The sequence below is a fragment of the Esox lucius genome, chromosome 5 (genome assembly GCF_011004845.1).
Source record: "Esox lucius isolate fEsoLuc1 chromosome 5, fEsoLuc1.pri, whole genome shotgun sequence".
Taxonomy (NCBI): Eukaryota; Metazoa; Chordata; class Actinopteri; order Esociformes; family Esocidae; genus Esox; species Esox lucius.
Window position 1 is genome coordinate 16,127,689 of NC_047573.1, and position 23,287 is coordinate 16,150,975.

General features: G+C 40.3%; 1 protein-coding gene across 4 annotated transcripts; it reads right to left on the minus strand.

Annotated features, from left to right (window-relative positions):
• Positions 1 to 860: 860 nt before the first annotated feature.
• map2k4b (mitogen-activated protein kinase kinase 4b) lies at positions 861 to 22,058 on the minus strand. Of its 4 annotated transcripts, XM_034292164.1 has the most exons (14): positions 21,944 to 22,058; positions 20,455 to 20,688; positions 19,820 to 19,855; positions 19,154 to 19,186; positions 15,739 to 15,850; positions 5,448 to 5,622; positions 3,665 to 3,784; positions 2,874 to 2,993; positions 2,710 to 2,761; positions 2,468 to 2,595; positions 2,222 to 2,299; positions 1,882 to 2,030; positions 1,473 to 1,518; positions 861 to 1,372 (listed from the first exon to the last, which is right to left on the minus strand). In XM_034292164.1, exons 2-14 carry the CDS (start codon positions 20,570 to 20,572, stop codon positions 1,259 to 1,261), a joined length of 1,281 nt encoding a protein of 426 aa, XP_034148055.1. In that variant the 5' UTR covers positions 20,573 to 20,688; positions 21,944 to 22,058; the 3' UTR covers positions 861 to 1,258. The 4 variants fall into 4 exon arrangements, with proteins under 4 accessions (XP_034148055.1, XP_010890160.1, XP_010890161.1 ...); XM_010891858.3 differs by lacking the exon at positions 21,944 to 22,058 and having other exon boundaries at positions 20,455 to 20,752; XM_010891859.3 differs by lacking the exons at positions 19,154 to 19,186; positions 21,944 to 22,058 and having other exon boundaries at positions 20,455 to 20,751.
• Between the last annotated feature and the right edge of the window lie 1,229 nt (positions 22,059 to 23,287).

Here is a 23,287-nt window from a genome sequence, read left to right on the forward strand (position 1 = left end):
GATAAAGTGACTATATACCAGGAGTACAGTTAATTCTCCAGCACTCCCATTTACAGTATCTTCATTGATGTGACTACACAGGAGAGGCGAAAAGCAAGACAGTGGACGCTCATTAGTTAACTCTTCAATTTCACCGGTTCAGCGCAAACGGACGCCATGGGGGAAGGAAACGTTGAATCAGTACAACCCTTTAGTATCATGCCGAGCTACTGAAGAACATGCCGACGTATGTGTTACTGATCTCCTCTATCTATTTGGTCATAAGGAATGGGCAGCAGGTGGACTATACAGTGCTATATAACATGATTTTTAGGCCAAGGGGGCTATAGGAACCCTTTTCCACAGATGCAGTTCAGGCCTGATCGAGCAATCAATGGGTATAAGTTGGACCTGTGACCCGATGCATAGTGGAGGATTTAATAGCTAGAGGAAATGCAGATCTGGCTTTAACTTCAATTCGCAATGTGTGGCAAGGTGACACTCTTCTTCCACCGCTTGTGCAGACGCTGGCAAATGGTAACAAATCCTAGCTAGAAACAGAACCTGCAAATAACAGCAGACTGTTGAGATGTACATAAACATACACATTTACAATTTTTTAACAGGCTTACAAAAGAATCTTACAATCCTCCTGTAGATATTGTTCTTTTACAGAGTGACCAACATTATGGATGTGAATGATGCAACGAGGCAGGAGAAAATGAAGCAACACCATCTGTGTTTCAAATAGTGACTGTTTTGCATCACTTGATGCCGTCATTTATATTGAGATACAGGTGTCTTCGTATACATCTATCTGTACATTTTTTGAGGATGTAGAGGTAAGCACACCTTGGAGAAATACAGTCCACAATGTTCAATCCGAATAGATGACGGTTTTCTTAATAACCTTTCAACATGTTTATTTGGTAACGTTTGTATTTGATCACAACGATTTTCAAGTGTGTGTGTGTGTGTGTGTGTATAACATTATATATAATACACTCCAACCCTTTTTTTTTTTCTAGCACATGGAAAGATGAAGTTTGTATATATGTAGAGCGAATTGAAATCCTTCAAGTTTAGCGTTCTGAAGACGGGAGGATAATCTAGATGATTTATTGACATTAAATACAGGTGATGACAAGCACGAATGTGTGTGTGCGTATTATCGTATTGCACAGGGTGATTGATTTGGAACTGTACTCATGTTCTTAGGAACGGGAAAACAAACAGCTGATACCATGGTAACAGTGTGCATGGCATAGTGTCCCCCCCATCAGTCCACGTACATGGGGGAGATGGGGGAGGCTGGGATCTGGTCCAGGATTCGACACACATAGCTGGCCACGTCCACGAAGCGCTCCTCATACATCTGGATGAACGGGTGTTTCTGGGGGAGACGGACACGTTACCTCAGTTACGGGAGTTCAAAATGGTCACCGATGGATTTTGAGTAAGCTTTAGAATATTGCAGAACGACGGAAACATACCAGGAGTTCCTTGTACTTTGGCCTTTTTGACTCATCCTTTGTAAGGCTGTAAAACACAGAGGAAGAAATTCACAAGCCAAATACTCATCCACACAATCATTAACAGTAACGTTGACTTATCCTTATTCAACCAGCAGAGGGCAGCAACACGCAGAAGCCTCTATTGTCCCTGATATTCAACAGGACCTCAAAGCCAGTTGCATGTCTTCTTTGCATCCCTTTATTCCTTCTAGTCAGTGATTGACTTGGGGCACAAGGTCGGGGCAATTAATTAGAAGGCAGAACAGAAAAGTAATCCGTCTCTGGACCCTGCCTTGGAGTCGAATACCCCTGCCATGTCATTGTTCAGTGGAATATCCAATGAAGGGAGCAATGCAGTGTTTTCAGTACAGTCCATAGTAATACCCACCATAGGTTGACAAAGTTGATGAACTTGGGGGAGAACTGCCTGTCCTCAGAGTTGCAGAGCTGGGGAGGCTCGCCTTTTACCACCTGGGTCAACTGATCAAAAACGCTGTTCCACTTGGGGTAGGGAAACCTGCCGGTGGCCAGCTCATACTAGAGATAAACAGACCCAGATAGGCATTAGACAACAGGAAATGACACTGCTTTCACCAAGTGAGTTATACTAAACAGACTGTTATTTTTATTAGTGTAAAGATGATCAATAAGTTCAACTAATTGTTCGGCAAAATAGTAAAGCTGTTTTTCCTCCATTGGTCAGCATCAAAAACACATTAAATAATTACCAAGGTGATCCCCAAACTCCAGACATCCGATCGGACATCGTAACCTTGTCTGGAAGCACTGGGGTCTATCCTCTCTGGCTGGAGAACCCAGACAGAACACAATGTAAACAACAGCATACTTTCAGGATGGGAATTCTAGCTTAGCATTTGTTGGGATAGGTACTAAATGTCTAGTCAGCCCTGTGTCTAACTACTTAGCATTCGTTCCAACAATATGAAACGAGCGCCCACATCCTTCACGCTCACCGCCATGTAAGGCCTGCAGCCTGCATCTCGGGTTTTGGCTATGGAGTCCACCAGCTGACCGCTGATGCCAAAGTCACACAGCTTGATGTTGCCATTACGGTCCATGAGAATGTTGGAAGGTTTGATGTCTGGGAGCATACAATCACAGACGTTACAGTTATTGCAGCCAAAGCATTGCTGTGAAAAGAATTTGTGCAAATACGGAAGAACTCCAAAAGATCTATACCACAACCAAAGCTTACCTCTGTGAATTATTTTCAAGTTTTCTTTTAAGTGGTTCAGTGCTTTAACGGTCTGTAAAAAGAAATGTGGACAAAAACATGTTACATTATCCATAATCGGAATTCACCCATAAATATTAGGAAGATTATATTGACTGAAAATAAAATGTGAAATAAACACTCACTGCTAATGTAATTTTGCCTAATATTTCCTCTGGAATGACGTCATCTAATGAACAATATACATATTTGTAGAATTTGTCGAATGAGGTAGACATTAGTTCCATACATATCCAACAGTCACCCTAAAAAGAAAGATAAAATGTCTGATTAAAGATGCTACTTAAACACACGAAACCTAATAAAAGAAAATAAATAGCCCCCACCTAGTCCCGATTTAACATTTGAGAATCACTACTGCCCAAGAAAACCGAGAGAGTTTTGTTGCTAATCTCAAGAAAACATGAAATAATGTGTGAGTGAAAAGAAAAGTAAAGAAAATGAATTAAACTGCTAATTATTCAAATGTCCCAAGTATTCAAGCCTTTTTACTAATGCAAGCTTGAATTAGCTCAGCAGTGAAATAGAGTTAAACAAGTCCCAGTAAGTTACATAAACTTATTCTGTGTGAAACAATAGCTAGGTATCCAACATCACTGAGTGAATGCCTCTTCTTTTCAAGCATGGTGGTATCATGGTGAAGGTTTACTTGATATCAGAAAAGACTAGCAAATATTTCAGGATAAAACAAATAGGATAGAGCCCAGCAAAGAAATAACAGCAAAAAAACAGAATAAACTGATTTTGGCGAAAAGAAAATAAATAACCAAGCAAACACAATTGGGAAAGTCCAACGAGGGTGAAAACAATAATTATAATAGTGCATTGTATTCATATTCAAGGACCCAAAGAAGCTTAAGCATATTATCCCCACTGTAGAGACAGACAATACTGAGAAGACATTATGTAGCCTCACCTCTCGGAAGAGAGCACCATAGAACTGGACGATATAGAGACAGTCACTACTTCTCATCACCACATCTAGATCCATCAGCAGCTGTTTCTGCTCCTTTTCATCCACTGTGGAGCGGATCCTCTGAGTGGGACAGAGACAGGACAAATAGAGAAAACTTTCCACAGCTTAGAGATCAGTTCACAGAGATCAGTTCACACACGCACGCACACACGCACACACACACGCAATATTAGGAGTGGCCAAATCAACAGTCTGGTACATTCTGACTAAAAAAGAACGCACTGGTGAGCTCTGCAACACAAAAAGGCCTGGACGTCCACAGAAGACAACAGTGGTGGATGATCGTAGGATCCTTTCCATGGTAAAGAAAAACCCTGTCACAACATCCAGCTAAGTGAAGAACACTCACCGGTAGGTAGGCATGTCATTATCCAAGTCTACCTTAAAGAGACGACTTCATGAGAGCATAAACAGAGGATTCACCATAAGGTGCAAACTGTTCATAAGCCTCAAGAATAGAAAGGCCAGATTATACTTGGGCAAAAAACATCTAAAAAAGCCAACCCAGTTCTGGAACAGCATGTGATGGCATGGGCATGCATGGCTTCCAATGACACTGTGTCCACAAGTGTTTTTTGATGACGTGACAGAAGCAGCTGCATGAATTCTGTAGTGTATAGGGATATATTGTCTGCTCAGATTCAGCCAAATTCAGCGAAGTTGATTGGACGGCGCTTCACTTTACAGATGGACAATTATCCAAAACATACCGTGAAAGCAACCCAGGATTTTTTTAAGGCAAAGAAGTGGAATATTCTGCAATGGGCGAGTCAATCACTTGAATGAACATGCATTTCACATGCTGAAGACAGAACTTAAGGCAGAAAGACCCACGAACAACTGAAGACAGCTGCAGTAAAGGCCTGGCAAAATATCACAAAGGAGGAAACCCAGCATTTGGTGATGTCCATGTGTTCCAGACTTCAAGCAGTCATTGCCTGCAAATGATTCTCAACAAAGTATAAAACATTTACATTTTATTTATGATTGTGTTAATTAGTACAATTACATTGGAGCCCCTGAAATAAGGTGACTGTGTATGAAACTGGTTGCAATTCCTAAACGTTTAATTAGATAATTTTGTTCAACCCCTTGAATTAAAGCTGAACATCTGCACATCAATTGCATCTTGGTTGTTTCATTTAAAATCTATTGTGGTGGTGTACAGAGCCAGAATTATGAAAATTGTGTTAGTGTCCAAATATTTCCAGACCTAACGGTATGCATTTATGTATGTATACTGTAACACACACACACACACACACACACACACACACACACACACACACACACACACACACACACACACACACACACACACACACACACACACACACACACACACACACACACACACACACACACACACACACACACACCAAAATATTTGAATATTGTGGAAAAGTAAAGGTGAAACAGATGTTATCATCAAGACTGAAACAAAAGAGGCTTGACATTTTTCACATTATGTGTAATTAATCTAGAATATGAAGGCGTCACTTTTTGATTTGAAAAAAAAAGTGATGCATTTATGGGGGGAAAAATAACTTTTCCATGATATATTAAATACTTTACAGAAGTGTGTGGGCTTCTCATCATACTGATCAAACCCACAACCCCAGTGGAGCAATGCCCATGTGCTACCAACTGAGTTATGGAAAACCAAAAATAACAACCAGTGTTACCATTCAGCCTGTAATAACACAGGCAAGTGAGTGTTCACCTTGACGGCCATGATCTGTCCACTGGGTTTGTGCTGCATCTTGTTGACAGAGCCGTAGGCTCCGCGGCCAATCTCCCCGAGGTCCCTCAGGTCCTCGGCTGTAAAGTCACAGGCGTTCTCCGTAGAAATCTTCAGCTTCCCCGAGGACTCGATACTGTGAGTCCTCATACGCTCTCTGCAAAGAAATGAACATGTAAGGGGAGGGAGAGAGAGAGAGAGAAACAGTGAAAGAGAGCAGAGAGGGAAAGGGAGAGAAGACGGAATAAGTAGGAAAAGACATGTGGAAAGGGACAAAAGACAGGATGTAACAGAGGGAGGGGAGGGAGAAAGAGACATTATAAAGAGAATAATAGTGTGACGCAGAGCGTGTAAACAATACATACATACTGTATACATGAGAAAGTGAAAAATAAATGTTTAATAAAATCACTGAACTTCTAATTATATTTATTGAATGCCTCCACCTTATTCCACTTCGGTCATACTGTCTTGATTTCTCAATAGCAGAGCAGACCATATAAGACAGGGGTGTCAAACCGGTTCCACGGAGGGCCACGTGTCTGCAGGTCTTTGGGTTTTCCTTTAAATTGGTTCCCAGGTCAGACCTGAACAACCAGGTGGGGGTAGAAACTAACCAATTAGTGAACTAATTAATCAATCAGGTACAAGGTGAGAGCGAAAACCTGCAGACACTCGGCCCTCCGTGGAACCGGTTTGACACCTGTGATATAAGAGATGAAACATGCGCACTCATCCTGTCTACCCATTCAAAAGTATTCCAAAGGCTGATAATTAGAGCATCATAAATCCTTTGTTGTTTGGTCAAACAAACATTATCCTACAGAGTGTATCAATGTTATGTTTCCATATAACAATAAAGCTGACATAATCAGCAGTCAAAACAACATAACTGGTTATAGAGGGGCTGGACAAAATAATCAGAAACACCAGATGGAAAATGAACTGTTACAAATGCAGGTGCAGAGAACACATTAGGTTGATTACCCGGCCTTAATGGTAGAATGGCTACACCCAGTCCATCCAGAGCAAAAGGCATATGACATGGTACCTGAAAGACTCTGGTCTGATGAAACCAAATTCTAACTATTAGGCCCGAACTCCAAGCATTACATCCTGCATAACCAAAGTACCACACATCACCTGGCTAATACCATCCCTATGGTGAAGCATGGTGATTGAAGCATCATGCTATGGGGATGTTTCACGGTGGCAGTTTCTGAGAAGTTCTAAAAGAAAACCTGACCCAGAGCACAATTTACCTCAGACTGGGGAAAAGATTAATCTTTAAGCACAATAACAAAGCACAAAGCCAAGAAAGCGCTGGGGAGTTGCTTCAGGACAAGTCTGTGAATGTCAGTGAGTGGCACAGCCAAAGCCCTATCTTGAACCCAATTGAACATCTGTCTGGAGACCTGAAGAGTGCAGTTATCCGAGACTACCCATCCAAAGCAAAGTTGGTAGAGGCATTCCTAAGAAGACTCAAAGCAATGACTGCTGCCAAAGTCACTTCTACAAAGTACTGAATAAAGGGGCTGAATAGTTATTTACATTCAATGATTCAGGTTATTTTCAATAAATTGGCACATAAAAAAAAACATTTCATTTTGTCATGGGATAAAGTGTACATTCATGGCAATTTTTACCCAGTCCATAAGAAAATACAAGGAACTGTATGTGCCGTAAATGCATGAGTATGTTAGCCTGAGTTTACGGTCACACAATTTAATAAAACAATAGTGATGACAATAGCTGATTTTGAAATAGACCTCTGCACCAGCAACTGTCAAAATGTGCTTTGTGCCGTTCCCATACAGGTCATAAGCATGTCCACGCTCCCCTGTAATCAGCTGCTGTGTTTCGGCTTGCTGGTCCTTACATGGATTTTCCGGGGTAAGCATGGTGTGTATCACAGCGTGTATTCAAATTAACAGTAGGACACGGCCATGCTCGGTGCTCCCGTTCTTTTTACCAACACCAAAGCTAAAGCGTTGAGTTACAGGAAAGTAACTCTTATGGGAGGGGATGTCAGGAGAGAGGGGGCCCATTATTTTTGCACATAATGATCTAGTTTCTCTTGTGAAAGGGATCAACAATATACACATCAGTAAGTGCAAGGAAGGGAGTCTGTTTAAATGATTATATTCTAGATCCTCCAGTTATTATGATACAAAGCCATGAGAGAATACAGCAAGACAACTCGTCAAATAAATCTTGGCCTACATTAGAAACAAATATTTTGTTGAATTTTGTTGGGCTTAAATAGTATACCCATCAGGTTCACAAAGAGAAATAAAAAAATGCATACATTATCAAAGCTCAGGTCTTAGGAGGTTAAGCAATTTGAAAGTCTATAAAAGGCAAATTTAGCTGTCTCTTATAGGTAAAAAAAAAAAAAGCCCTGAAAGCCAGGTCACCAAAATGACTAAAGAGATAATTGAGAGACCAGTAAAATGTCCACAACTTCATCCATTCATCACTGGTGTGACAATCTTACATCACATATTTAAAATATTATTATAACAGCTACCTATAGTTGTGCTCAGAAGGTAGCATACCCTTGGAGAACTGGTTATATATATGTACCATTTGTAAAGAAAACATGAGTGAGCAGGCAAAATGCATCTTTCATATTTTATAGGATTCACATTCAACTGTTGGTCATAACAGAATGGCACAATCATAAAACAAAACATGGCAAAGGAAAAAATTGACTGATCCCTGTTCAAAGTCTGCATACCCTTAGTTCTTAATACTGTGTATTGCCCCCTTAAGCATCAATGACAGTGTGCAGTCTTTTGTAAAAGTCATCTACAAGACCCCCAATTCTTGCAGGTGGTATAGCTGCCCATTTGTCTTGGCAAAATGCCTCCAGGCCATGCAAAGTCTTTGGTCGTCTTGCATGAACGGCACGTTTGAGATCTCCCCAGAGTCTCTCGATGATATTAAGGTCAGAAGACTGATGGCCACCCCAGAACCTTCACTTTTTTCTGCTGTAACCACTGGAGGGTCAACTTGGCCTTGTGCATAGGGTCAGTGTCATTCTGGAAAGTCCAAGAGCGTACATGTGCAGAATTTGTGCAGAAAATGTCAATTGTCTGCCAGTTTTTTCTGATAACATGCTGCATTCATCTTGCACTAAATTTTCACAAGATTCCCCGTGCCTTTAGAGCTCACTTACCCCCAAATCTAGTGATGGCCACTCGAGGCTTCATTTCTGTTCTTCTAGCAGCAGGATATTATGCTAGCAGCGCTAACGTTTCTTTTTCAAAATGAAAGCCATCATTAAAATATATAAGGCAGTATAATTAATCTAGTCTGTCATTTTATGTTTAAGGTCCATTCCAATGTTGTTCTTGTCTGTTATTTTTTACTTTTTATTTTTTGTTAACTATATGGCCTTATAAATTTCAATGAATCTGAGTGCTGCCAGCATAATATCCCGCTGCTAAAATAATGGTAATGAAGCCTTGTTTGGCCATCATTACCCAAAACATCAGTGAGCCACCACCACGCTTCACAGTGGGGATGGTATTCTATTAACTATAGACCTTGTTAACCCCTCTCCAAACATAGGGCTTATGGTTGTGACCATAAAGCTCTACTTTGGTCTCGTCACTCCAAATTACAGTGTGACAGAAGCTGTGAGGTGTGTCGAGGTGTTGTCGGGCATACTGTAAATGGGCTTTTTTGTGGCATTGGCGCAGTAAAGGCTTCTTTCTGGCAACTCGACCATGCAGCTTATTTTTGTTCAAGTATTGTCGTATTGTGCTCCTTGATAGACTTCTTAATTATTGATTGAACAGTACTGACTGAAGGCTTTGGATATCTTTTTATATCAATTTCCATCTTTATAAAGTTCCATTACCTTGTTACGCAGGTCTTTTGACAGTTCTTTTCTGCTCCCCATGGCTCAGTATCTAGCCGGCTCAGGGCATCCACGTGATTAAATTCACCTTTAATTGCCATTTTCACCTGTGTGTGTCACCTTGTGAGTCTGTAACAATGCCAAACATTCAAGGGTATGTAAACTTTTGATCAGGGCCAGTTGGGTGAATTCTATTATCATTATGATTTAAAAAGGAGAAAACAACTATATGATAAATGGCTTCATATGATCACTATGTTTAAATAAAATAGTTTTTTTTGCATGATCAGTCATATTTTCAAAATGAATGCCCAAATTTCACAATTTCTGCCAGGGTATGCAAACTTATGAGCACAACTGTACACTAGCCTTCCTAATGCCTCCAGCATGCTGATGTGAGCAAAACACTTCCATTTCAAATGCAATTTTAGACAACGGATGACACATTTCCTTGTTCGAACAGAAACAGTAAATCTGTATAGGTCTATTATCTACCAGTTCAGCACCTGTCAAACTTTCTTTTCCCCTTCCCCAACCTACAAAAATATTGGGGCTCATTCAAAAAAGAAGACAACCATTCATCAGAAGTAAATGCTAACTTTCAGTAGGTATTTGATAACTTTCAGAAAAAAACGTGTAAAAAGGCCCCTTATCGGATGAGTATTTTAGTGGTTCAGTCCAATCATAAATTGACTTGGAAATCTGAAAAAAGGTTTGGATATTGCTATCCATTAAGGTTTCCTATTTAAAAGTACTGAGCTCAAGCAATTCTTTTTTTAAATAAATGCACTACGATTTGTGCCAAGTGGTTAGAATCATTTAAAAGGATTAGGAGCTGTAATGGCTGCCAAATGTCCTTTCACAAGTATTAACTCTGGCATTGAAGACACATGTAAGAAAAAGAAAAATATGCTTGAAAAGTGTCTATTACGTTCTTTCACTTTGATTGAGAAGTAGGTTGTGTAAATCTTTACAGAAAAGTTGAATTTAACCCCTTTTTAGAATGAATTTTAAGGCATCAGAGTATCTCTACAATGATGGGAGAGCATACCAGAAGAACAACCATCTCGGCATCAATCAAGTCTTTACAGAAAATCTGGAGTGGCTTCACTCCAGATGAGTGAAGCCACTCCAAGCCAAAACAAAGACTTGAGCCAAAACAAAGACTTGAACATCGGGGAGGGGACCTGAAGATTGCAGTTCACCAATGCTCCCTATCCAATCTGACAGAGCATCAGAGGATTAGGCAGCAAGAATGGGAGAAAGTGCCCAGGTGTGCAAAGCCAATAGAGGCATACTGAAAGACTCAAAGCTGTGATCACTCCCAAAGGCACTTGTATTGACTCTTTATTTTACATTTGTACACTTTTTCGCTCTGACATTATGGGGTATTATGTGTACAACCCCATTTCCCAAAAAGTTGGGACGCTGGATAAAATGGAAATAAAAACAGAATGCAATGATCATTTAACCCTATGTACTGTTTTCTATTGAATAAAGACAACATATCAAATGTTGAAACTGAGAAATTTTATTTCTTGATAAATATATGCCCACCTAGAATTTGATGGCAGCGACATGTTTCAAAAAAGCTGGGACAGGGGAAACAAATGACTGGAAAGGTTGTGTAATGCTAAAAAAAAAAAAAAAAAAAAAAAATACACTGGTAGAATATCACAACTCATTAGGTCAACAGGCAACAGGTCAGTAACATGAATGGGTCTAAAAAGAACATCCCAGAGAGGATGAGTCTTTCAGAAGTAAAGATGGGGAGGGGTTCACCACCTTGGGACTGTGCAGGCAAATTGTGCAACAATTTAAGAATATCATTTCTCAACATAAAATTGCAAAGTGTTTGGGAATCTCAGCATGTACGGTACATAATATGATTTAAAGATTCAGAGAATCCAGAGAAATCTCTGTACGCAACAGACAAGGCCGAAAACCAATATTAGATGCCGGTGATCTTCGGGCCCTCAGGCGGCACTGCATTAAAAACAGACACAATTCTGTAGTGGACATCACTGCATGGGCTCAGGAACACTTCAGAAACGAATGTCTGTGAACACAGTACGTCTCTGCATCCGCTAATGCAAGTTAAACCTCCATGCAAAGAAAAAAAACATATATAAACCTTCTCTGAGCCCAAGCTCATTTAAGATGGACTGAGGCGAAGTGGAAAACTGTCCTGCGGTCTGACAAATCAAAACCCGGAAATCTTTTTGGGAATCATGGATGCTGCATTCTCCGAATTAAAGAGGAGAGGGACCATCCGGCTTGTAATGAGCGCACAGTTCATGCACATGGCATTGGTCACAGGCACATCTGTGAAGGCAACATTAATGCTAAACAATATATACAGGTTTTGGAGCAACATATGCTGCCATCTAGTCAATGTCATTTTCAGGGAAAGCCAAACCACATTCTGCACGTATTACAAAAGCATGACCCCCGTCACCCATTTAGCGTATAATGAAACAAAAAATACAACATAGGAGACACCAAACTGTTGAGCAGCTGAAAGCAAGAATGGCAAAAGAAAACACTTACAACAATTGGTCTCCTCAGTTCTCAGTTGCTGCTTACAGAACATTGTTAAAAGAAGGTGATGCAACACTGTGGTAAATGTGCCCCTGTCCTAAACTTTTTGAAACATGTTGCTGGCATCAAATTCAAAATGGACATTTTTTCAAAAATAATAACTTTTCCATTTCAACATTCAATATATTGTCTTTTTCAATTAAATATAGGCATACATTATTTGTACGTCATTGCATTCTGGTTTTATTTGCATTTTACGCAGCATCTCCCAACTTTTTTGGAAAGAGGGATATATATTGACAGCAGAAACAAAAAGTAATCAGTTATGAATCCAGCCTATAACAAAATGAGGAAAAAGTGAAAGGGACTGAACACTTTCCGAAGGCCTGGTCCATGTGTGTCACATTTATTCAACCAGATAAGCCAACTGAGAACCAACTCTAATTAACAATGGGGACCTCGCTAACGGCATAAAAACTTAAAGACATTGGTCAGTTACAAATAAATACAATCAAAAGGCAGTGTGGAAGTGACTTCCCAGAGATCAGTAAATTACACCATTTTAAAGTACACACATGCAGATGGATATGCTGCTAGGAAAGTGCAGAGATCAGATAGCAGCTAAGACTTTTTTCATGAGTAAGGAAAGTGACAAATTTGAGACCATGTTGGAAGCATAAAGACACACTATACAGTGGGGAGAACAAATATTTGATAACCTGCCGATTGTGCAGGTTTTCCCACTTACAAAACATGTAGAAGTCTGTAATTTTTATCATAGGTACCCCTCAACTGTGAGAGACGGAACCTAAAACAAAAATCCAGAAAAATCACATTGTATGATTTTTAAGTAATTAATTTGCATTTTCTTGCATGACATACGTATTTGATACATCAGAAAAGCAGAACTTAATATTTGGTACAGAAACCTTTTTTGGCAATTACAGAGATCATACGTTTCCTGTAGTTCATCACCAGCTTTGCACACACTGCAGCAGGGATTTTGGCCCACTCCTCCATACAGACCTCCAGATCCTTCAGGTTTCGGGGCTGTCGCTGGGCAATACGGACTTTCAGCTCCCTCCAAAAATGTTCAATTGGGTTCAGGTCTGGAGACTGGCTAGGCCACTCCAGGACCTTGAGATGCTTCTTACGGAACCACTCCTTAGTTGCCCTAGCTGTGTGTTTCGGGTCATTGTCATGCTGGAAGACCCAGCCACGACCCATCTTCAATGCTCTTACTGAGGGAAGGAGGTTGTTGGCCAAGAAGTCACGATAAATGGCCCCATCCATCCTCCCCTCAATATGGTGCAGTCGTCCTGTCCCCTTTGCAGAAAAGCATCCCCAAAGAATGATGTTTCCACATCCATGCTTCACAGTTGGGATGGTGTTCTTGGGATTGTACTCATCCTTCTTCTTCCTCCAAACATGGTGAGTGGAATTTAGACCAAAAAGCTCTATTTTTGTCTCATCAGACCACATGACCTTCTCCCATTCCTCCTCTGGATCATCCAGATAGTCATTGGCAAACATCAGAAGGGCCTGGACATGCGATGGCTTGAGCAGGGGGACCTTGCGTGCGCTGCAGGATTTTAATCCATGATGGCGTAGTGTGTTACTAATTGTTTTCTTTGAGACTGTGGTCCCAGCTCTCTTCAGGTCATTGACCAGGTCCTGCCGTGTAGTTCTGGCTGATCCCTCACCTTCCTCATGATCATTGATGCCCCACGAGGTGAGATCTTGCATGGAGCCCCAGACCGAGGGAGATTGAACCTCATCTTGAACTTCTTCCATTTTCTAATAATTGCGCCAACAGTTGTTGCCTTCTCACCAAGCTGCTTGCCTATTGTCCTGTAGCCCATCCCAGCCTTGTGTAGGTCTACAATTTTATCCCTGATGTCCTTACACAGCTCCCTGGTCTTGGCCATTGTGGAGAGGTTGGAGTCTGTTTGATTGTGTGTGTGGATAGGTGTCTTTTATACAGGTATAAGTTCAAACAGGTGCAGTTAATACAGGTAATGAGTGGAGAACAGGAGGGCTTCTTAAAGAAAAACTAACAGGTCTGTGAGAGCCAGAATACTTACTGGTTGGTAGGTCATGCAATAAAATGCAAATTAATTAAGTAAAAATCCTACAATGTAATTTTCTGGATTTTTGTTTTAGATTCCGTCTCTCACAGTTGAAGTGTACCTATGATAAAAAAAATTACAGACCTCTACATGCTTTGTAAGTAGGAAAACCTGCAAAATCGGCAGTGTATCAAATACTTGTTCTCCTCACTGTATATACACATACAGTACTTCCTATAATTGTGCTAACAGTAGAAATTTCTGTTAAAAAGTTATACTCTGGAGAACTAGATGAAATGCCTGATTGAGAGTGCCCTTTAAAAATAAATACATAATTTGTTTTAGATTATGGGAAACATCTAATAACTGATTCTTAAGATCTACTTAATGTTTAATGAAAAGAAGTCTCTGATGAAAATCTCAAAACCAAAAGCAATTAAATTGAAAATGTGTATTGACCCGAATATGCAGAGACTTCATTTCTCTAAGCAAATAACTCAAATGTTAGATAAACGACAAAATGAATACAAAAACATCCTCTGTAATAACTTGTAATAGATCCACTTGAAAATAAATGTCTCTAGGGGAGGCCAATTTGTCCCAGCCTAAAACAGATAATGGGTATTATATGTGAATCCTATAAATGAAAAGGGCCTGTTTGGGTACAACCAATTAGCTTCATTCCTCAGAGATCAAATTGCATTTCAACAAAATATTGTGTGTTGCAGGAACACAAACCCTATTTGCAGAAACAAGGTTAGAACAATGAGATGGTTAGTGTGTGTGTCAAGGCCTGCTGAAATGACATTCTGGTGTAGAGTGCTAAGCTCTCTTCTCTGGACCACACATGAACTCTGGTGACAGGGGTTTGAGCCGGGCTCTGCCGACTGTCTGTTCCCTTCCTTACTATGTCTATCAACATAAGCCACATTTCCATTGGTGCTTTACCCCGTTACCAGGGCTACACCAGTGATTTATGCTAATGTTGGCTCTAGACTTTCCAGTTTCGACTACACATTTGGTACCAAGGACTTAAGGAGGGGCTCAGGTGAAAAATAAAAAGTGATTTGTCTGGTAGTAAAATTAAATAAGCAATGATGGCCATGCTCAGTTTGTTTACAATACAGTGTTTGAACTTGAGTAATAAAAACAAGTTTCTTCCTCGAACTCCTGCGCCTGGTTTATTCTCCACCCATGACACTGCAACTGTAAACCAGTGTGTATACATTATTTAGTTTAATAAGTATTTTGTCAAAACTATCTTCTGAGGTAATTTTGTGTTGTTTACGTTCTGCAGGCTACGTCTCGGTCTCAGCACTCTGTTTTCTATTGAGTCAATGGCATTGTGCCACCTTCGGTTGCCCTCACCTCTTTTCCGTCTTGGCTTACCTGTACCGTTGCATTATTTGCTTTATTTTAACAGGGATCTGTTTGTTAGATCGGATGAAAGATATTACGAGAAGCCTAAAGCAAACGATACATATCGCTATTCGAATAGCACAACATGCCACATTTTCACAGCACGTAATGCGTCAATCCGCAAAGTCCTAAAGTCCGGGGTTGGCCCCAAGTGAGACCCCGGCCACTGGGCCACAGCCTAGTGAAAAGAAAATGATGGACTTTAGGGTAAAACCCCAAGTCTTTGGCACCATTGGAAAGGAGGAATTACTTGTCTCCCTAGACGTTCCTCCCTATTTCCGGTCAAAAAATTATACATATAAAAAAAATGGTATGTATGTAAATGACTAAGTAGTACAAATACATACATTTATGACCAGCTGTCCACAGTACTCACATGTGTGGGTTCTGGAAGGAGGGGGCGGTGGAAGGTGAGGGGTTGAGGGGCAGTCTGGTAGCTGGCTTTACTGGAGGGTTGGCGAAGTTCAGCTTCAGGGCTTTACGTTTACCTGGCAGAGAGATATGAGGAAACAGACATGTTCGTACACAACATGCTGGTTAGGGTGAGGAGACAAGGCTCAACAGGTAATGCCACCTTGGTGGATTTGAGGGGAAATAAAAATGATATGGAGATGTAACCAAATAGGACGAATGACATCATTTTCACAGTGATGATGAAAGAAGGTTTTAGTATTTGGCAGACTGTAACCTCAAATGAGATGTGAGACATATAAAACAGTAACCATAAACAGGGCAGGATAACCAGACGGGCATCTGGTGATACTGGTACCCGCGCCCAGGGACCCCCAAACGCACTTATCTGGCCCTGCATAAGTCATACTAAGTCCCACCCCCCCCCACATCTCAGGTCCTTGTTGCTCTACTTCCTTGTACTTCTCTGACAATGCCTTGCAAGCCTGATTATGAAAGTTATTCAGTTGTTGCAGGTACGTGCCTACCTCAGGAACCTCACCACTGCTATCCCTGCATTTCAGTGGCACATGCATCTTGTACATTCAATGCCCCTCTTTGCACATTTAGATTTACCATTGTGCATGCATTTCTATTTTTTAACAGTTGTTTTACACACGTCTACCTCTGGGGCCTTAGTGATGCGATCTCTGCATCCCGGTTGCTCATACTGCCCTACTACATTACCCATTTATTTGCCTCATTTGCACATCTACAAAGCAAGTCAGAAACTGCCATTTTTACCGGAACAACTATTATCCCAACATACACTATACCTAATACATGTAAACTTTCTGCCCTCCTCTATTTGCCGTAATTGCACATTTAGTATTACCATTTGCACTGCATTTGCCTTTAATGCACATCTCCACATTCCACTTGTAATATACATATACTTTATACTCGCACATTTCCTGCCCTCTTCTATTTGCACTTCTGGTTAGACGCTAACTGCATTTCGTTGCACTGTACTACTGCTCAATTACAATAACATTGCATCTAATCTATAAATGTGGAATTAGCCCCATCCAGACAGACTAAATGTTCTATTTTTGGCTTGCATAAAGCCAGCCTTATTGTTAACTGTACACTTCTATATTAAACGTATTCATGCTAGCACGCCACTATCTCCCCAAGCCCTGCTGCAAGATGCCATTTCCCTGTCTTATATGAACACTTTTGTGCTGAGCTGAGTGATGGCAATCTATGAGATGTCCCCTTATCAGTGTGCCCCAAAGCCAATCTCAGATTGGGGATCGGATGGGAATACTTTGACTTACCAAAGGCCGGTCTTAGCATTAATGCAGTTGGTTATGACAGGGACTGAAACAGCAGAATCATGCAATTCATCCAAATTTGTCATACAACTTTAGTTTATTAAAGACCAGGCCTTGCCAAACCATCTCTTAATGCCTGTCGTTTTTTGTCCTGCCCATTGTGAGACTTTTGGGAAAGAGTTCGGCTTGTGAGAGTTAAATTACATTGATCATCAAAAGCAAAGGTGTATAAATCCATTTACATGTGTGATTGCATGTATATCAAAAATGTGCATGCTGCACCGAGCTGCAGCGTGGTGCAGAGATCAGCACAATAGTCTTTCAATCCAAAGCTTGAGAGTCTGTATCCAAATTGGTCCACTGAGATTAGATTAGACTTGTGTTGTTATTTAAATTTCCTACTCATATAAAACAACAAGTCTACCAAGTCTAAAAAAATCTGTATAACTCAAGGTCTGAATGTATTGCAACTTGAATCTGATTGAGATTAAATGGTTACTAGGCTACTATTGTAGAATTATCCTTCAAGATTGAATGTGGTGATATTTTTTGGTTGCCATATGCTATTAAGATGAATTTGGTTCTGTATGCAATTTAGATTAATTTGGTTCTGTAACGCAGCACAAACTTGGGTGAATGATGTATCTTGTTGCTGAGAGACAACATTTTCAAAACTACACTGACCAGAAACACACGTAGACTTAAGTCCATTAACAGGAAGAATGTGCTTAACCAAGGCATCCGCGCAGCACAGTGGTCAACATAACTCTGTATAATATTTAAACACATGCCCCAGTGAAACAGATTGAGATCAATGATTAGGCTAGTCCTGTGTAAAACAGCAAAAGCGGGAGAACAACATGTTTACCGATGCCTTGTTCTACGCAATGCAACTAGGTCTACTTTGAACAATGTGAACTCCAAAAATGTTCAACACAAACCAAATGTGGCCACGCTATATCGGCCTGACATTCAAACTGACTACAATGCAATACACAATGAGCAATAACCACATATTTAGCCATGGAGCTAAATTATCTAATTGGCCAGTGAGGGGGTCAAGCCTCAACTCAAGCGCTCCCGTGCCAACAACAGCTACTGCACACACAACTCTGGTTGTGAAAATAGCAGAAAAACGCTCAAACATCTAGTGCTACATCATGTCCCATGTTTTACACTGGCATTGGGTATGTTGAAACAGATCCCAGTCTTTCCATAGTTCCTTGGATTATGCCGGATAGGGACAGGAGATAAACACGATGCATCATAAAAACAACCCAAAATCCCATAAATCTCCAATTGCTAGGAAGTGCAGACACATCCTCTCCGTTTCGCTGAATGACCACTGGAAAATTCACCCAACAGGAATTGTTTGTAACACAGAAGTGCATGCATTTGGAATTGATTTAACATTTGTATTATTTTAATTGTGCAGAAGCTACAGTAACAGACTTGTCAAAGAGGACACCCACCAAAACCCTGCAACACAATCATGTCCAAACAAGACAGAAAAATATCCACTATCCTGTACTACCATGCTAAAGATCTTTGTATACCTTTTCATTTACTCAAATGGTCCTTTATCAGGCTACACAGAAGTGAATACCTGTAAAGTACACAACTAGATCATTTTGAAGATGTGCTGGGAATTTGGGGTCTTCTTTGACCAGCCCAAATCAGAGGTGCCGTAATAGTGGTCTCCAACCATTAATGCCCAGGTGCAAATTAATCCTCACCCCAAAAAACACTCTTCTTGGATTAGATTAGTCAACATAGAACAGAGTGGACAGACCGCCCGACTACCAGAGAACCACACAGATTGCATCTCAATAATCTAGAGTGGCTTCCTCTCCTTGTCCCCACTCCTTCCCCCACCAACCTTGTGCAACTGACCACACATCCTAGGTGAAAAACATATGGCTGATGCCCACCAAGTATGTCATTTTACCTGACAAGTCTGTGCAGATGGAGGAAAGGAGACAAGGAGAGACACTTCAGACTATTGGAATTCACCCAGAGACAGAGAAAGGGGTTGGTGTGCTACGAGAGAGTGCTAATGCTTACTTTGGGGCACTCCAGACAGGCTTATCTGAAACCCTGAAGTAAAGAAAATACATTTTACTACATTTTGGCTTTGCGCTACTGTAAAATGGGGAGTGTTTTCCAATAGCTCAGAAACATGTGCTTATCCTTGGTATTCACTAATTATAGTGATTTATGAATTTACTCAGATAAATGTAGCTAGTTTCACCATTCAAAGTTATGCAACAGCGCATTTTAGGAACAGCATGCAGTGGAAGCTGAATACATTTATAATGAGGTGATTAGATGATAGATAGATAGATAGATAGATAGATAGATAGATAGATAGATAGATAGATAGATAGGATAGATAGGATAGATAGGATAGATAGATAGGATAGATAGATAGGATAGATAGATAGGATAGATAGGATAGATAGGATAGATAGATAGGATAGATAGATAGGATAGATGCTTCCACAATTTGCATGTCTATGATAATGGACCTCATAATTTCAGTAGCCATTCAATGTTGGAAAATCTCTGAAACTCTGAATGAAATACAGAATGAGGAAATCAATGAGGAAATAAAACACAAAAGGGAAATGGGGAGTGAAACAATAGTGAATAATACTCCATTATGATCAACATAATCACATCAACCATCTATTCTACTTAAATTACAAATGTATACGTGCATATATATACCTGTTTCGTTTTGACACCTCCAGCACGTGTTGGATTCTGAAAGGTTTGAATAACATATTTGAAGGTTGAAGTTTGCCATAGACATTTTGGATTTGTCAGTAGACGAATAGCATTCTCAAAATTCAATAGGCCACTGACTGACTGTATGAATGTCAGTGCCAATGCCTCAATGTTTCAAAAATAAATAAAAAATAAATTAACAATATCTACATTTTAAATATCTACTAACAATACAATAAATACTTATGTTAGGTGAAAGGGGAAACATACACTTCTCAATCTGATTCTAGGCCTTGGGTTTACTGGTGGTGCATGCAGCAGATTCAACTCGGCTAACATCGATTGATGGAAACTCAATTGTATTGAAACGTCTGAATCTACAAAGTAACGCTTTTCAGACCGCACAGTCGCATTTTAGCGGTTGTAGCATACACCGAGCAGAAAAACGAAATTTTGGAACAAATAGTCGACGCGCTGCATTTCGCAGGATTGAGGATATAGCTAACTACACTACATCTCTGCATTGTAGCTTAGCATCTCGGGGCAATTGTAGCTAGGCTAACCAAGTCATGTTTTCCAACAGTTAAATAGGTCAGATCAAGTAGAAAATCGACATATAGAATATATACTCTTACCTTGCATGCTGCTGACGGTAGCCATGTGTTGTGTTTGGGGGTGATTGTGGTGCGAGGTGGATCCGGTGATGTTGCTGCTGGAGGTTGTGGAGTTGCTATTAGAACTGGGAGTCGCCATTGTTGTGTTCGTTTCCAGCAGCGCTCAGGCTGCAATGCAGGGAGAGCAAACTTCGCCCTATCTCTCCACACGGGACACTGCGCCAGCAATCGCAACACAGCATACGACGGCCACGTCTATGGATAGTCAAGGGAGAAAAGGAGGGGGTTCCGTTGGGATGGTATGGGACGCCAAGCTTCAGCCTTGAGTACTGCATACTGAATCGGTGCAATCTAGTTAGACAAACTCCCAAAAAATACTTTCTGAAGGTACGTGCCGCGCTTTTCACGCAAACTATCAAAAAACAAATCTAAAAAGTAGCTTACCTTCGAGAATGATACAGTATATGCACATTTTATTTAGTATTTGTGTGGATTATAGTAGCAGCAGTAACAGATTAATCAAAGACCACCATTCAAGATTTGCTTAAGGACCATTAAAGGGGAACAGTGAAAATGTATATATAGGCCTGTACTATATATATATATATATATATATATATTAATTTTGTATTCATTTTTTTCCAGACCTTAACAAATGAAAATTAAAACATATTGGATTAGATTTAATTGAAAAATATTCATTTATTTACACACATTTTGTTTCACACATTTTATTGTTCTCTTGACTCCTGGATGATATAGACTACTGTAAGAAATCATCTTCCTGCATTTGAAAACACCAGACCTTGTTTGTTTGAAATATCAAAACCAGATGTTGTAATGTTGCCCGAGCAACAACCCTATTTGAAAAACCGAAGATGAGGGTTGCTGAAATACTTTCAGTTTGTGTATGGTTCACTCCATGCTCACAATGTAGGTGTGCCAGTCTCGTCATACTCGTTTACCGCAATCCGGATTGTCACACATGATAGGCTACTCCGGAAAACCCTTAAGTGCATTTTAAATCTTAAAGGATATACCACATCAATGTGTTATTGCTACATCGGTGAAAGGGCTTATCAGTCAGATTCTGATATTCCTCCCCTTACTTTTGAGAGCAAAGCTTTTCTCTTCTAACTAGCCTACATAATATCTAAACAAGTAGGCCTAGACGCTTCTTCAGTCAAAAACCATAATGGCAAAATAAGACTATAACAGCTAAATCTGGATTGTGATTCAAGTATTACGTTTGCACAGTAGAAAAATGTAACTGAGAAAAGTGAAGAATTGGAAGCCGCCGATGTGTGTGTGTGTGTTATGTATGTCTGGGGATTAAATACGAAGGAAAATGTCTTCAAGCATGTGATATAGAACGCTATACACCAATACTGAAAGCAATGCCAAAAATAACTCCCAATATAAGATTGTCTCAGCAGTCTATAAAGATTATAACTTGCGTGATGACTAGCTGATTAACACAAGACAAATGGATGATAGCAGTTGCCAATACCTATAGGTGGTGTGCGAGCTTCACTGAGAGGAGTGTTGCCAGATCTTATTGACTGTAAACAACTCAATCACCTGCAGACGACTGAACCTATACAACGTTATCGGCAAATCGACTCCAAAAGGCAATTTTTGCCCTGTCATTAAAAATAGCCCAATTTTGCAGGAACCCCCCCCCACCCCCCATCTGGCAACACTGCCTGAGAATCCAATCGCAGCAGGCATAATAAACACACGGTGATGGCCAAAACGAGGCTTCATCAGCGTTATTTTAGCAGCAGAATATTATGGTGGCAGCACTCAGATTTTCTTTTTCAAAATAAAAGACATCATTGAAATTTACAAGCCAATATAGTTAAAAGCCTAGTGTGTAACAGACATTAAACATAAAATGTACCGACTAGATTGTTAACAATATTGCCTTATGTAGTTCAATTATGACATTTATTTTGAAAAAAAAAATCTGAGGAAGCGCTGCTAGCATAATATCCTTGTCAGCAAATCTCACTGTGAACCTAGAGGGCTGCATGGTCGTATACCAAAAAACTGTAAGAAACCTCTGCGTTACCCTTGACCCTGACCTCTCCTTTGATGAACATATAAAATATGTCTCAAGATTTGCTTATTTTCATCTTCGAAACATTGCAAAAATCTGAAACTTTCTATGGAAAACTGATGCAGAAAAACAAATCCTTGCTTTTGTTACTTCTAGACTAGATTACTGCAATGCTCTTCTTTCCGGTTTCCCTGACAAATCAATAAATAAACTTCAATTAGTGCTGCACATGGCTGCTGGAATCCTAACTAGAACAAAAAAATTTGAACACATTACTGCTGTACTAGCGTCTTTACACTGGCTGCCTGTTAGGGTTAGGGCTGATTTTAAGGTTTTATTGTTACCCTATAAATCAATACATGGACTTGCTCCTACTTACCTCGCTGAAATGATCCAGCCATACGTACCTACACGTAACCTACGATCACAAGATGCAGGCCTTTTAATTGGACCTAGAATTTCTTAACAAACAGCCAGAGGCAGGGCCTTTTCTCATAGAGCTCCACTACTGTGGAATGATCTGCCAATTAAGGTTAGAAATGCAAACTCAATGCAAACTTTCAAGTGTCTACTAAAAACTAATCTCTATGGGACGGTTTATGATTAGGTGTAGCCTGGCCCAAGGGCATGAAGGTGACCAGAAGGCTTGATACTGTCCACCCTTGCTGTCTTGCTAGGTGGGCTCTCGTCGCCACTGTGATGCCCTCCCTCCAATGCCTCTCGGGGGCGGTGTCACTGGCTTGTTGTAGTCTCTCTGTTGCGCATTTGTACAATTGGGCTGTACTCTGCAGG

What these genes read in the sequence shown, in the direction of transcription:
- map2k4b (XM_034292164.1), bottom strand. Translation starts at nt 20,572, where the DNA reads ATGGCGACTCCCAGTTCTAATAGCAACTCCACAACCTCCAGCAGCAAC. An exon ending in TAGGCAAAATTACATTAGCA is followed by an intron (nt 2,762 to 2,873) that starts GTGAGTGTTTAT and finishes TTCTTTTTACAG; the next exon opens with ACCGTTAAAGCACTGAACCA. An exon ending in CAAAGTACAAGGAACTCCTG is followed by an intron (nt 1,373 to 1,472) that starts GTATGTTTCCGT and finishes CGTCTCCCCCAG; the next exon opens with AAACACCCGTTCATCCAGAT.